The 16259-nt window shown below is 39.3% G+C and overlaps 1 protein-coding gene and 1 long non-coding RNA gene across 12 annotated transcripts in view; one reads left to right on the top strand and one right to left on the bottom strand.

The window, feature by feature from the left end:
- RORB (RAR related orphan receptor B) overlaps window positions 1–16259 on the top strand; it is a 195919-nt gene that overhangs the window by 156854 nt on the left and 22806 nt on the right. For 2 of the 3 annotated variants that reach the window (XM_060300842.1, XM_030876997.2), the window contains exons 5-9: window positions 4235–4356; window positions 5964–6096; window positions 8816–8923; window positions 10441–10551; window positions 13534–13646. In XM_060300842.1, the coding sequence (XP_060156825.1) occupies window positions 4235–4356; window positions 5964–6096; window positions 8816–8923; window positions 10441–10551; window positions 13534–13646 (587 nt within the window). Of the gene's footprint in view, window positions 1–4234; window positions 4357–5963; window positions 6097–8815; window positions 8924–10440; window positions 10552–13533; window positions 13647–15654; window positions 15783–16259 lie in introns of those variants that run through there. The other variant, XM_060300841.1, reaches the window with a different exon arrangement.
- Window positions 2489–16259, bottom strand: part of LOC115863811 (uncharacterized) — a 53265-nt gene continuing 39494 nt past the window's right edge. For 2 of the 9 annotated variants that reach the window (XR_009564313.1, XR_009564307.1), the window contains exons 8-10: window positions 12776–15950; window positions 12054–12156; window positions 2489–5527 (exon numbers count right to left, since the gene is read on the bottom strand). This is a non-coding gene — a long non-coding RNA (uncharacterized lncRNA). Of the gene's footprint in view, window positions 5528–11174; window positions 11243–12053; window positions 12160–12775; window positions 15951–16259 lie in introns of those variants that run through there. The other 7 variants (XR_009564311.1, XR_009564310.1, XR_009564315.1 and 4 more) reach the window with 7 other exon arrangements.

The raw sequence follows: 16259 nt of genomic DNA, 5'->3' as shown, positions 1-16259 counted from the left end.
TTCTGCAGCCCAAGCTGGTTAAAGGATCCGAAACTGGGCTCTGAGAAGCAACAGCAATCCAAATCAGGGAAACGGATGAAGGGTGTGCGATTGCCCAGAAAGATTCCAGATCCCCTGCTCTTTTACCTCAGTCTTTTTGTCTGGACTTTCTCATGTGGTTGGTCCCTAGAGATGACAGCGTTTACTATTACCTTTTCTATTTTTCCAGGCAAGGACTCTTGAAAGTTCCTTTGGCTCCCAGCAGGAACTCTGCATACTGTATTCATTGTCTCTCCCTTTTGTCCCTTCTTTTTAAATCCTTCTCCCCTTTTCACAACTGCAGACTCTCAGTCCAAGCAGACCATCTCCTCTGATGTTCATGCATCTTTCTAATCGACAGAATGAGCCTTCAGGCCTCGCTCCCAAGGGACCAAGTCTAGCTTTACCGTGTGGTTTATTGACACTCCCCCTCCCCAGCCTGAGCCTTGAGAGGGTCAAGCCGGTTTTTGCACGTGGCTCACCTTTGCACTGCAGACCCGTGAAAGGAAGTGGAGAAGGATCGCTCCTGCTACTGCTGCGGCTGTGTCTTAGCTTTCATTGATATATGTCTTATGTCAAAAAGAGATTTACCTTTTACTTCTCACCACAAGGGTATGGGAAATAATTGCCCATGTTTAATGTTAAAGCCATCATGAGTGCTTAGGCTTTAAGATCATCAAACAAAGGGTCAGTCTTAGCTTTCTAAAATCCTTTGTCAACTAAAGCAGAAAACGAGGGGACGAATGGATGGGTGGATATTTTCAACATTATCTTTACTAACTCAACATTGGCTGAGTACCTACTATATTTAATACACACACACACACACACACACACACACACACACACACACACACACACACACACACACACACACACACACACACACACACACACACACACACACACACACACACACACACACACACACACACACACACACCCCCCCCCCCCTCTGCTGGTCCTATGCATCCTCCTTCAGAATTGTCCTGAATCTGGCCCCTCCACTCTGACTCTGTCATTCTCACCTGTTCTAGAAGCTCCTCATATCTTGTCTGTATTTTTCACAACAGCCTGATTAATCTCACTTACTCCTTAATGCCATCTCATCTGCTTTGCCATGGCCAGTATCACCCTTTTAAAACAAAAAACTGACCATGTCACTCTCTTGCTTCGCGGCTTCCACTAGCTCTTAATCGCCTACAAGGTAAAATCCAAACTCCATGGCCATGCTTATGCAGCTGTTCCATCTCCAGTCACAGTGTCTATCCCTAGTCTCTTTGTCCCCATCTCTTCAATGCACTCTGTATTGCAAACACTACAGACTTTTTCCTGGGAAAGAGAGAGCTGATTTCAACGCCATTTGTTAGCTCTGTAAAAATGGGTCTAAAGTCACTCACTCTTTCTGAACCTCACTTTTTTCCTCAAAGGGAAATTGTTTGTAAAAGGTAAGGATTGTAAAGATGTACCATTTAATGTCAGCAGTTATCTAGCTCAGAGCTAGTTTTCTCTCTGTGCCTTTCCATCATCCCCTCTACCTGATGTCCGTCTTTCTCTTCATGTGACAAATTCCTGCTCAGACCCAGGTTAACAGGTATCTTCTCTGTGGATAGTTTTCTGCCTCCCTCTGGCTGAGTTAGTTACTTTCTTCTTTGGGCCTCCACAATAACTCAGGGCATTTGTTACGTCATGATATGACATGATATTATTATAAGATCCTGTTAAAAAAAGAAAATGTCCTTTTTTAAACTCTGTACCTTAACTTGGTATATAATAGCTTCTCAAAAAGTATTTGTGAACATGTGAATGAATATATGAAGGCACTGTGCTGGGTTCTGCAGTCCATCTCTTGAAGAACTCACAATCTTGAAGGGTATAGAAACATCCATTCAAATAAGCACAGTGGGAGTCTGACTGGAATAAAGGTTCAGCTGGGGGGTGGAATTAAAGTGTAATGGCAGCTGGCCCTTCTACGTGGGACACTGGGAAGCAGGGAAACCTTCTCGAGGAATGGCCATCTGAGCTGAGTCCTAAAGCATCCATGTGGATTTAACTTTCAATTTTGCTTAATCTGCCCACATGTTTATTATGCCCACTCCTCATACCCCAAAGAACCCTAAACTTTGGTGGCAGAAGGCCAGGGAATTCTTAAACCTTGGCCAGCAATTCTCAGGAGATATTGTAAAGGAACAGGTAAAAAGTTTTTCATAGTGCAATTTTGAGTGCAATTATAATTTTGTTTATAAACCCTGAAGCCTGTAAATTACTGACAAATCGGTATATCTTTGAAAATGAAAACATACTACACCAAGAAGATAAAGGTTTGAAAACTATAGAGCCATAAAAATCTTATGTTTTCATTATATACCTACTGAGGAATAGATATGTTCTTTTAAGAGTCTAAGTAATTAGACTGCCCAAATGAAATTGAAAAATGATGAAGCATGACATACCAATCTATTTTAATATGATGTATAGAATATTTCCTGCCCTTTTTTACAACATAGGAGGACGTTCAATAAATTTTTGAATATAGGATTTTTTAAAGAAAGGATTTTTATAACATGATAAGCAATGAAAGTCTAGAAATGCTCAATGCTGAATCCAATAGAGCATAGCCATAATCATAAGTTAGCATTTTGTAGCATCTTCTACATCCATCAGTTTATAGTTCTGATTGAACAACTTTAATAAATATCGAAATATCTTCCTTCAGTAGCACTGATTCCAAAATTAAATAGCTCCGTTTCATCTCCACTGGGTGGTCAGATTCCTTCCCTGATGAAAAACTATGTAGAATGTCCTAATAATGACAATCGTGGCTACCATTTATTCAGTGTTTATAATGTGCCAGGCAATGGATATACGAGATTTTTTTATTTCGAAGGTGCATTAGAAGCTTAAGCTTACATTTTTTATTCTCTGCGTTACTAAAACTCAATTTATTTCACTCCATATATACCAGAAGCTTAGCAAGGTACAAAAAGAAAACGGGACCTGAGTACTGCTTTGAGAGTTACCCTGGAGAAATGAAGTATTGCTATTTAGAAAGAACAGAAATTGCATTTAAACTGGCACCACCTGAAACACAAGAAAAACTCCATTTCTATATGAGCCAAGAACAGTTACCAGGCAGAAAATTTGGTCATCTTCATTCTACTCATATCCCACTTACAGAATTCCTAAGTACAGAATTCCAAGATGTCACCTTCACATGTTCAAATAGCAGAGGGGGGATTATGAGGGGACCTTCTGCCAGCTCTATCCCACTTCGGGGCACTCCCTGCAGGTTGTTAAGGAGAGCTCTTATGTCTGGTTCTATTACTCAACTTCCATACCTCGAAACCCAAAATAATCGATATTTAAGATACAATACTAAATACAACGCATTTGGAATAAATGGCCCCCCCAAATTGATTGTGTTTATTTCTACTTTTTTAATGAGTAAAACCATTTCCTCTTTTTTAACTTTTTCAGGGAAAAATTTTATCTTATGAAAAATTTGAAAGAAGAATATAAGGGCCCTCATGACCCAGCTTCAAAATTATCACCTCATGAGTCCATATCATTTCATCTCCCTCTCACATTATTTATGGAAGATATCTACGTGGTTCCAAAGTAACATCTACAAAAACAATACCATCAGAGAAGTCTGGCTTCTATCCCTGTGCCCCCATTCTCTTCTCTTTCCTCTATAGAAAACTATTTTCTTAGATTATTGTTTAATCCTCCCTTTTTAAAATACAAGCAAAACATTTATATTTCAATTCCTCCTTTCTGAGATAAACACTGGGGATCTAGTGATTTTCCAAATATTTTAAAGTTTTTGGAGTTTACACTGACTGTTACAGTGTGACAAGTGTTACAAGACTGTGAGTGGACTTTCAGGCCCAAAATCAAGAAACATGGTACATGGTAATTTGTATTTATTTTTAAAATAAATATCTATTTGAACATTTTAAAACTTTAAGACCCCAGTTTTGTGACCAAAAAGAGGAGGAAAAGGCAGTTAATTTTGATAAAAAGACTGAAAATTGAAAAAAAGCAGTAAAGAGTTTGTCTGGAGATTTTTAAATAGATAGTAATGTTAAAGACATGCTCATACAATTGGAGTAGCTCCAAAAGGCATTCCTACAGGAAACACATTAACAGCAGGTTTCTTTCCGCAGAGTGGGATTTTATTCACAAACCCTCAAACTGATATTCTTTCTCATAGATCGAATTGCGCAGAACATCATTAAGTCCCATCTGGAGACATGTCAGTACACCATGGAGGAGCTACACCAGCTGGCATGGCAGATCCACACATATGAAGAAATTAAAGCGTATCAAAGCAAGGTACTCTGGGAAACTACAGGAAAGTTTTTCTGTGATTTCTCTGTTTCTGGCTTTTTCAACCTCTGCACTGTTGACATTTCAGACTGGACAGTTCTTTGCTGTAAGGATTGTCCTGCACATTGTAGGATGTTCAGCATCATCCTTGGTCTCTACCCACTAGGTGCCAGTAGCATCCCCTCACCCATAGTTGTGACAACCCAAATGTCTCCAGATGTTGCCAAATGTTCCCTGGGGGGCAAAACGACCCCGATTGAAAACCACTGCCCTATTTGAGTGACTGGGGAGACTGTGCCCACATCAGGTGATTTTAGGACATCTCATAGTGGTTTCTTGCAGCCAGGCAAGGAATAGGAGCAATTGAAAAAGTCATAGCATAATAATAATAGCTGCAAACTTACACTACAAAGATATGCAACAAAGCATTCTGAATGTTTTTTCTTACCCTACATGTTTAAAAAGGACCAAAGGAAAAAGGGACAACTCACCCTACATTTTTACTGTTATTATTTTGATTATTTTTGTGTCCATTAGAGAAGGTTTTAAGAGAAGAAATTTGTTGCTGTTTTTGTTGTTGTTGTTTTGATTCACATTAATTTTCTACAGGATTGAGATCCATAATCACAAAACCTACTGGTAAATGAAATTTTAATAAAATATATAAATGTGTCTATATAGAAATATATGACTACAACATACTGATTTTTCTCCAGTGGAATAATTAAATCTTACCACTTTTATATAAATAAGGAGACAAAAGCATAGGTATTGTTATGGTCAATAAAAAACAGAATTAACACATAACTTGGATTTATGTTTCCCATTCCAAAGAAAATAACCCAAGGATCAAAATACATTTCCAGAGTTCTGTATTACTTAAGAGAGTGATGTGATTTGATGTCTTTTCCGTTGAATTTTTTTTTTTGCGGTACGCAGGCCTCTCACTGCTGTGGCCTCTCCCGTTGCGGAGCACAGGCTCCGGACGCGCAGGCTCCGGATGCGCAGGCTCGGCGGCCATGGCTCACGGGCCCAGCCGCTCCGCGGCATGTCGGATCTTCCTGGACCGGGGCACGAACCCGCGTCCCCTGCATCGGCAGGCGGACTCTCAACCACTGCACCACCAGGGGAGCCCCCTTGAATTTTTTTTTGTACCAAAAAGCAGTCTCCATAAGTTCTGGGAAAAGAACACAACATAAAAATATTACAGACTTAGTGTCTGTCAGGTACACGTGGAAATAATTTTTTGGAAGCCTGTGAATGAAATTGCTATTCCTCAGTGTAAGAGTTTGACTTTACAAAATAGACTAAGAGCTTGAGTTTGTTTAGGTGAGGAGGAGGCAAAATAATAAAGAAACTATAAATGCCTATCTTTTTGTACTATTGCAATATTTCCATTATTTTAGCCTCATTACTTTATAATTGTGGTGTATCAAGGTTCAAAGAGGTCAAAGCAGTATCTTAGAAAATACTGCCTCTCTTCTAAAGGTGGGTAAATTCCTACCATGGACCCCAAGTGACAGGTAAGCGCCAGTTAGGGCAACCTTGAGTGTTTTACTGAGTCTCCGAGTTGTTCTTTGCTCTATGTACATTCTGTGTTTTCTCTCTTGAAGTCCAGGGAAGCACTGTGGCAGCAATGTGCCATCCAGATCACTCACGCCATCCAGTATGTGGTAGAGTTTGCAAAGCGGATAACAGGCTTCATGGAACTCTGTCAAAATGATCAAATCCTACTTCTGAAGTCAGGTAAGCAAGAAAATTCATGGGGGGCCTATTTTAGACCCGGATGTGGTTGACCCTTAGCTTGCTGTTAGTTCTAGAAAAGCCTCCGTCCGATATGTAGCTCATTTTTACCACCCACGCTGTCAGCCAACTCCCAAAGGAAACTCTCAATAATAAAAATGCCCTGATAGTCATTCAGTTCCCCTTTGAAGTCAAATACAATTTTGCTTATTGAAAGTGGAGCTATTAATTGTGGAGGTTGAGATACCCAGCTTGACAGGCAGTGCTAGTAATTAGCGTGTCAAGGTGGCTGAATTGCTGAGCTGGCTCTAAAATGTACTACTTGCCTTCTGTTGGGGGGAAAAAAATCCAGGCTAGCTGAGCTCTGCCTCTGTGGTCATTTCCAGTCATTTTAATGAGGATAGCCTGCAGCCAGAATACACCGGGAGAAACTCACTCTGCTCTAATCCTTCCTCCCACTTCTCCCTCACACTCTCTGACACACACACACTGTCACTTAGGAAGCAACTCAGGAAACTTTGCACATGATTGACTTTGCAGCTGCCATTATCCAAACAGGAAAAAAATGTATTTGTCTTTTTTGGCCCCCTTTGAAAATAGAAAATAAGAACCACTATGGTGTTCATGTGAACCTTCATGGTCCTGGGCTATAGCAAATAATAATAACATAATTTATATATATGCAATAACATATATATATATATATATGTTTATGTTTACCTGTGACATCTCTTTTAATCTCATGTGCTCAGTAATTATTTCCATCGTATAGAAGAGGAAGCAAAGATTCAGGGAAGTGAAGGGCTGTGTTCAGTACCACGTAGCCAGTATCTGGCAAAGCTGGCTTTTTTTTTTTAAATTAATTTTTATTGGAGTATAGTTGCTTTACACTGTTGTGTTAGTCTCTACTGTACAAAAAGAGGTGTGGAGAAAAGCTGCCTTTTGAACTTGAGCCAAATGAAAGAATTATTCTAAGTTGCTGCTGCTTCGTTACCAAATGATTAAGGTTGGTGCAAATCTTGACTCAAACATGAACTTGCTGTATTAGTTGCTGGATAAAAACAATCCCAAAACTTAGTTCACACAACGATAATCATTTATTTTGCTTCCAAAGCTACAGGTTGAGCGGGGCTTAGTGAGGGACGGCTTGTGGTGTTCACTGAGGCAGCCTGACTGCGGGCAGGAGGACCCACTTGCGCACTGGCTCGTGTTCATGGCTCGCAGTTTGTGCTGGTTGACAGCCCGGAGTTCAGTCAAGGCTTTGGGCTCAGGGGGGCCTCAGTTCCTACCCTGCACAGACTGCTTGGACGGTCTCACAGCATGGTGGCTAGGTTTCGAAAGTTAGCATTTCAAGAGAGCAAGGCAGAAGTGTGTAGCATTTTTCTGACTTAGCTTCAGAAGTCCCATAGGGTTACTTCCACTGCACCTGTTAGTCAAGGCAGTCATGTAGGCCCACCTGGGTTTAAGGGTAGGAGACATGGAATGTAGAAGAATGTAAGGGGTCAAGGGACGTGCCTTCCATATTGTAGATAGTGAATAAATGGTACCTATTATTGTTTTTCTCAGAAAAGCATTATTGCAATTAATATTTGCAGATTCCTTCTTATGCGTAAGCCCCTATGCTAAGGTGACATATGAGGGAAAGCAGATACATCAGCAGAACAAAGAAATAAAACACAGACATAAATGTACATGGCAGCATTAAGAAAGGCACCAGGGGTACAGTTGGGTACAACATGGGTGTAGCCAAACCATCTATATGATGTTCTCATGCAAATTTCTGACTTCTGAGCCTGGGTGTCACCTTCCAACACACTGTGGGGCAAAAGCCCATTTGTCCAAAATGTGGAGAAACTTGGCAGTACTTGCTCAGGATGTCAGTAAATGTTCAGAGGGAAAAACAAAGGTAGTGAACTAATTCATTTAATAAATATTTATTAAGCACCTACTATGTGCCAGGGACTTTTCTAGGTGATGGAGATATAACAGTGAATACAATAACCACAACTGCCTATGGCTGCAGATGAAGGTCCTGGCACCATTGGGCTAACAGAGAACTCAGAAATGTTAGGTCCATCAGGGTTGAACAAACTCCTTCATGTTGGGACTTCAACAGCCTTTGACCTGTGAATGTTGCTTATAACTCCCTGGAGTGGATAATGTTCAGCCTTTTGCCAAAACTTATTTGACCAAGAAACCCTCATTTCAAAGATACCAGGACATAAATGGTACCCTCAAGAAACATCCTGAAGGTGTCCCTATTGAAGTCATCGTATGCAGAAATATACATGGAGTGTGTTAAGAACTGAAGCAGAGAACATGTTTCCCCAACAGCAAAACTTCTACAAAAGTTAACAGACTGAACTTGCCTGCTGCAAATCTCCTTTCTGGGCCACTTATGATCACCGGTGAATTCAAGAGTTGAAACTAACTTCATTATCAGTCAAAAATAGGGGGGAAAATGTATGCTTCTGAAGAAAATGTTTTTGCCCTTCATTTTAGTCACCTTTAAAGTGTACTTTTTTAATTCCTCACATAGACTTCAAGAGAGCTTTATTTCTAACATAGTTCTTTTTTACTTGGCAAGGAATCTTGAGGTGTTTCTGAATGTGTGTGTCTATGTGTCTATGTGTGTGTTTTAAAGTTTTTTAAAGTCTCTTGACCTACATGCAGTAGTAACCTCTTTATATATATATACACATTTGAAATTTTTTTCTCATAGGTTGCTTGGAAGTGGTTTTAGTGAGAATGTGCCGTGCCTTCAACCCATTAAACAACACTGTTCTGTTTGAAGGAAAATATGGAGGAATGCAAATGTTCAAGGCCTTAGGTGAGTTCACCTTTGATGATGACACAATTTTATTAACTACCGTCAGTTTCTCCACTAAAAGAAATGCCTTGATTCTCTAACATGACTTAGTATCTCATTATTCAACAAGGGTTGGACTAGGGGAGCCTCCAGTGTTTCATCTAACTCCTCTGATTTTACAGTTGTGCCTCCAAATGTAAAAGGAAGGAAAGAAACGTGGACCCTGTTGACGCGAACATGCTTCATTCAGAAATCAACAAAAATTGATTGTAAAGAACTGGGATGCATTCTAGGCCTTCTTTGTAGGATCAGCTTTTCTTTTACCTTCTAGCTGACTGCTTCACACAGTATATTATGTAGACCACTGGTGGTCCATGGGTGACCTCTTAAGTGTCTCATGCAAATTTATAATCATTAGTTAAGATGCTTAAAAGAGGAGCTCTTTCATTTGTTTCAAACCCAGGGTAGTGACTTTCTCCCTGTTAATTCATGAAGTTCTGGGAGCACAGATAGCATGGCTGCCAACCAACCCAAAATGATCCCCAGACCATTCTTGTGGGAGGGCAGGACAGAGCCAGTCTCTGCAAGTGTGTCATTCACATCCAGTCATCAGTGCACGGCATGGATAAGAACATTAGCAAAGATGGGCTGGTGCCAGGAAAGGTTTTAACAATTGACAGTGCCATTTGTTCCATATCCTGCCCACGGACATCAAAGAAGGCCACTGCCCTTTCACCTTTTGTGCTGTCAGTTGATATGGTAGCCAATGGCAAATCCATCGGGGCCGACAGTGTTTCCCTCCTGCAGCTGATATACATCCATGGCATCTCCAAGGCTAGACTTTCAAGAAAGGAGGGAAAACCTTGGCAAGCAACTTGGGTATATTTCCAGCTTCATAAAATAAACATTTACCAAGGATCCGTGTAGGGATGAAGCATTATTTTGCCAGAATTCACAGTGGCTAAGCAACTGACCTGCGAGTCATTCATTAGAAGGTAAACATAAATGAATGTTTGCTTCTCAATCGAATTTCCAGGAAATTACCAAATTGAAAGTCACTTCATCTCCATTCGCTTAGCTTGAGGCCCCTGGACATCCTACGTTGCCAGTGACATCCTATAAGTGCCACTAAGACTGACAGCCCATGGCCCATTATACATGTTTTAGGTTTTCTGTGAATGCTATGTCTGTGCTAAAGGATCCCCAAATCACTAATTTAAAATTTTTTAGTTGGAGCTAATTTCAAACTTACAAGATTAGATTGGGGTTATATGTTCCCAGTTGGATATTACAATGGGTGCAAACCATTTCTATCTGCCCCTCATTGGTAATGCTGACTTTCATTACCTGGTCAAGATGTTGCCCAATTTTCTCATTCTATAATTACCACTAAATCATTTGTTATGGTCAGGAACTTAGAAATATTTTTTCTGTGTGCCTAGTATGCAAATCCTTGAATAACTTCTTGATTATGGGACTTTTCTTACTATTGTCCCATTCTGTTCAAGTATTTTCATTTAATTTGCCTTCTTTTATAGGTTCTGATGACCTAGTGAATGAAGCATTTGACTTTGCAAAGAATTTGTGTTCCTTGCAGCTGACTGAAGAAGAGATTGCTTTGTTCTCATCTGCTGTTCTGATATCTCCAGGTAGGGAGGTCTGAGGTCCTTACCTTTTTAAAAAAAAAAAAAAAACTGTTTTGCTATCTTTAACATGAATTGCATCTACCTAAGCCAAGGTGCTCTGAAGAAACTTTAAAAGAACTATATTTTCTTTAGCAAGTTGTGATATTTTTGGACAATTCAAAGAAAAGTAGCCTCAGGTTAATTTAAATATCAGTTTTGTCCCAAATGCAAGAGTAGGATGTGTGGTAAGGGTGACTCCAGATTCAGAAAAGCATGATCATTTCTTAACAGATAAATGAAGACAAATAGTGGCCTGAGTTATAACTAAGTTCTATTTTGATTTTAAGAATAAAGGACATAGACAAAAATGTCCAGTTAGGTGAGACTTAGTAGAAATATACCTGAATGAACAAGCCAGCATAGAGCCTAAAAAAAAGTAAAACATACATTTTCTCCTCTTTAAATATCTCTTTCGTTGGCTTTTCTATCCAAATTAATGTTGGCGTTCTCACTTCAGGCAAATGCCTCTTCTTTTTTTATGCAATATTAGAAGCTTTAAAAGGAGGTAAGGACAGCAGAGGAAAAAAATGGCTCTTACTAAAGACTGGTAAAGGAAGAATCTCCGATGTGGTGGTAGACATTCTAGGACAGGCTCTGTCACCAGGTATGTGTGTGACCTTAAACACTTGACCCCTCAGAGCCTCAGTTTCCTCACCTGTAAAGTAAGAGGGTTGAGCTTCATAATAATAAACATCTCGTCTAGCTCTGAAATGCAGTAAACAGCAAACAGTTTTCAAAGAAGGTATGGTATGACATTTATAGATCAAATAGCACTATAGCCATTAAAATTCTTTTTAAAAGTATATGCTGGCTTGAAAATGTATGGAATCCTAATAAATGCATGGCTCAGCCAGAATGAAAAGTCAGAGTTGCTCATTCAGTCATCTGTTCAGTTAGATTTGGGGTCAAGGAATAGCAGTTTTATTGACAGTTCTCTATGAAAAGAAAGACACATTCCTGGTCATTTTTATGGTCAAGAGACTCATTCCTTCTATAACCCGTTTATCTCTAGAGACTTGATCTTTCTTATACCTAACATATTTTTCAGTGAGGCTGGAAGAAATTAATCTTCCCTGTGATGGGCCCTGTTGACATGTCACTCTAGCTATGTCTACCCATAATACGGCCTTTACACTTTGTATCTGTTAGGCTTTATTTACTTATTTTATGAGGATTTTTATGAGGATAAATTTTATGAGGATTTTTAAAATCTGCTTCTGTTTTTTATTTAACTACTTTATCAAGAATGGAAATTAGTTATCAATTGGCATATCATTACTAACAGTTTCTTTTGTGGCTCTGTCTAAGATCAAGCTGTTCCTCCAGGCTTTTTCCTTTTTCTTTTCTTTTTTTTTTTTTAAACCCTAGAAAGTTTCCCAGACTTGGCAGCACAAAGCTAAATGGAAGAAGTGACAAGCAATATTTAGTTCTGGTAGCAACCACTTGCCAAATAATTTTCCTCCTACCGTTTTCTCATTGCATTTGATTGCTCCCATTGATTATAGTTCAGGTGACGATTAGTTCTAAGCCTTTGAGTCCACGATGAGGGAGCTGGTTTCACTCCGGTTCCTGCTTAATTAAAGGAGGCATTACAAAAGTCACTGTCCTCGTAGGTATGCGTGTGACAAGTCAGTAGATTCCCAGCAGCAAATATTTAAGACATGGCATATCAAATCTAAACAATCCATGAAGATAACTGCCCCAGTTGGAAGGCAAGCCTGCTGCTTTTGAGTTAGAAATCAGCTGAACTATGAGCCTTTTTCTAGGAAGAAATGCTAAAGCCATCAAACTCCACGAAGTTTGGAAGCATGTTATTTAGCTTATTCTACCCAGTGGGGAATCTTCCAGCCCCAGTCACAGACCCACACTCAGAGGCTTCTGCAACTCCAAGATACCTTGTTTGCCACCCTGGCTTAGTGCCATATTCAAAAAGGGAGGAAAGACAGTATTCCAGCCTGTGTAGGCTCCATCGCATGCCAGACCCCACCCTTCCGCCCAAGTTCTTGCCATAATAGTTACTGTCTATTCAGCTCCAGATAGTTTAGGGAAGGGAGAGGCAGGGGAACTTAATGTATTCTGATTGACAATTGTCACTGAAGGCTTTTGTGCTCACTTACGTAAGGGTTTGCTTAACTGTTGGCTAGACTTGTCCTGGCCCTGTCTAGGATTACAGAATCGAGTTTCTCACCTGACCTGAACTGTGTTCAGAAGGATCATGTCCAAGTTCTTTTCCATGAGTATTTGTTCAGAATTTGGAGACTCTAGGTGTCTCTTCATTGAAGTTTCAACCTTAGGCGTTGACACTGGGCTGAATTTTGTCACCATGGTATAAAGCGTCTAGGAAGAAAGGAAGGACGGAAGCAGGGAACAAAGAGAGGGAGGGAGGGAGGAAAGAAAAAAGAAAGGAAAGTGGGAAAGGCTAAAGGAAAGGAGGGATTATCCTATCTATTAAATTCAATATAGAAAAAGAGGACTCAGGATTAAATTTTTTAATTGATTCATGTTGATGCTATATAAATTATAACTTAGCTTATAAAAGGGAAGGGAGATTCTGAATTCCAAAAACACTCCTTTACAATAGGTTTTCTTCACTTCTATAATTAATTTCTTCACAAATCATTAACATAAACTTTGAAAGAAAATCTAAGCATATGTCCAGAGAAAGAGTAAGAGATGTAAATTGTCACAGACAATAAGATACATGGAGTTTCTCTGAACCATTGTGTCTTTACCTCCACCCTGATTCTGTATGTCAATGTATTATACATTACTGTCATCATAGAATTTCTTACAAAATATTTGTTTTAGAAAAATAATGACATGTCTTCAGAAGCAATTTGGAACTAATTTGGAATGGGTCTGGTACTCAGCACTTATATGTATGTAGGTGAAATACAACAAAGCTTACATTCTGTCCGCTCCTTACCCATTCTTTCCCTTTGTCAGACCGAGCCTGGCTGATAGAACCAAGGAAGGTCCAGAAGCTTCAGGAAAAAATTTATTTTGCACTTCAACATGTGATTCAGAAGAATCACCTGGATGATGAGACCTTGGCAAAGGTAGGTCCTCAGACCCAATGTCACTGAAAGAGCCCAGTGAGCTGAAGAGGGCTAGTCACATAAAGCAGGGGACATTTCTGGGCTAGTCACATAAAGCAGGGGACATTTCTCAGCAGCAGCAATTTCTGAAGATTACCAAAGGTTGCATGAATTTTGAGGTACACATTTTAAAAGGGAGACTGGGAAATTATAATAGATTGAAAGGACAATGACTTTCATAGGGAAGGACGATACTGATGGATCTGAACCACAGGTAGAGGAAGACAAATCAATGATACTGATGGATCTGAACCACAGGTAGAGGAAGACAAATCAAAGGACAAATCAAAGACAGATCTTTTGTTTGGAAGAACAAAAGCCTGAAGCAAGGAAACAAGTCCTCAAAAATCATATACGAAGAAAGAGGAGACTTTGTGTCACTTGGGAGTCAGGTCCAGGCAAAAGAATGGGTAGATTTTTATTCAAAATGAGGAAGAACTATAAAGTGACGAGAATTGGGGAACAGAGGGTAGACCACTGTGTGAAGGAGTGAGGTCCCTGTCATTGGTCGTATTCTTATAGATACTGCCTGGTTTCCTTTCAGGTATGTTGTAAATGACAGTCCTACCCAGAATCAAAGATTAGACTGATGTCTTATAAATTTCCCTTCAACTCTAATCTCTTCAACTCTACTCTAGGATTCTTTCAAAACGAAGTATCTCAGGGGCAAAATGCATGTACCATGCTATCCATTTCGTGATTCAACTTAATTAAAAATAGTGATCTTTAAGAAGAATACTGAGAAAAGTTGTTTACCAAAGTAAAATGATCATAAGAGGACAAAGGAATTTTCTAATGATATTCAGTGTTATTTTAGATTCTAAAGTATCTTAAATTTCTTAAGAATTGGAATTCTTTTTTAGAGGTTAAACAACTAGGAAATGGAGCCTATCCTTAGTTAAAGATGATAGGAATCCTACTCTTTATATTTTTATCATTAAAACCCTCCCACTCTGCTCTTGAAGTTCTTTATTTTAAAAAAGGGGGGAAGACTCTGTTAGAGATACTATCAGATTTTACTTTGCACATACAGAGTACTGCTATAAAAAACCTCCATGAGTTAAATATGCTGCTTCATTATGGTAACATTTTGTTAAAATTAACACATCACTAGGAAGAACATTTCTACACTGTAGAGTGATAGTTCTTTTTGGTGCAACTTTTCACTTACCATGTGGGCAAGGGCAAATCTCCTGCTCTTCACACCTCAGTTTTCTCCCAGGTAAGAGCAAAACTTCTACATACATAAGCAAAACTTCAGATACACTGGGCAGAAAAGACAGTAATGTGGATATACGCATCTGTCTCTGTAATGGCTCCACAGCATATATGCATAAATACATCTGGTTAGTTAATGTGGGCAGGGAGGATGTTTCCTGCATTTGGGATCTCCCAAAGACTTTGGTCCCCATATTTACCACCCTAAAATTAAGAACTTAATAAAATCCAGAGTTAGACAAAAGTTGTTGCTATTCTGCTTAAGGGATCATCTTCTTGTCAGAAAACTGTGGTTTCATCATCTCTAAAATGAAGATCATAATTTCTTACTGCTATAGAGATGTGTAGGTTCAAATGAAATATTTCCACTGCATAAATTCTAACACACTGACATGGTGATTATTACTTCCCAAGAGAGCAACCCTCAAGCTTATACCATTTTCTACTACCTGGTATCCTGGTGGTGGTCTGAGGTATTTGGGGTAGAAAGGAGACAGAGAAATTGAAGATGAAAGATATTTAATAGCAAGAAAAAGAATTAAAACACCAAGTGAAGTCAGCTTAACTCTCTTTTCTCCATCCTTAGTGGGAAAAGTATACAATTATTTTCTTTAAGTTTTTTTTAAGTATAATTAACATACAACATTATATTAGCCTTAGGTGTACAGCATAATGATTCAATATTTGTATATATTGTGAAGTGAACACCACAGTAAGTCTAGTTAACATCCATTCAATTCTTTTCTTATAGAAAGAGAATGTTGCAAAGCTGGGAATCAGAGAAAGCATTAGAGAGGATTATTTCTTACATAAAATTCACTGGAACCAGATGACAAAGCATTGCTTCCACTGATCAAGTGTGGATATTGAGTTTTTGTGGGGACCCTTCGCTGTAACAGTCATCATTTTGATAGGATGTTCTGTGAACTAATGTGGAGGGACCATGAAAAGGAATGAGAACTGGATTCTCATTTATCCCAGCTCTGGACCGTGTGGTTTTGCATAAGTCACTCCATTTGTCTAAGTCTCAGATTCAACTGTTGTGTCCTGGGGAAGGGAAGAGGGTGAGACAAGTCTCCTGAGTTCTGACTGCTTTAATACTTTAAGGACAATGGTGCCATTGACATATAGGGACACCCTCTCATCAAACCCACACTCCCCAGAAGGAATAAATAGCTTTATTTAAACCTAAGAAAAACTATTCTACCCTCCCACAGATTCTTCTCATCTTTTCAGAAATTCCTTCTTTTCCTTCATAGTCATGGAGCTCTTCTGCCTCCACAACACCTCTAAAACAGTGACCCCTCTGGGGAATCTGGCGAACATCATGAAACTTATCTCTAGAAAAATGTGCAC

Source organism: Globicephala melas, chromosome 6, assembly GCF_963455315.2.
Source record: "Globicephala melas chromosome 6, mGloMel1.2, whole genome shotgun sequence".
In the NCBI taxonomy this organism is placed as follows: Eukaryota; Metazoa; Chordata; class Mammalia; order Artiodactyla; family Delphinidae; genus Globicephala; species Globicephala melas.
Note: the sequence above shows the minus strand (reverse complement) of the source record. Positions and strands in the feature narration are given on the sequence as shown.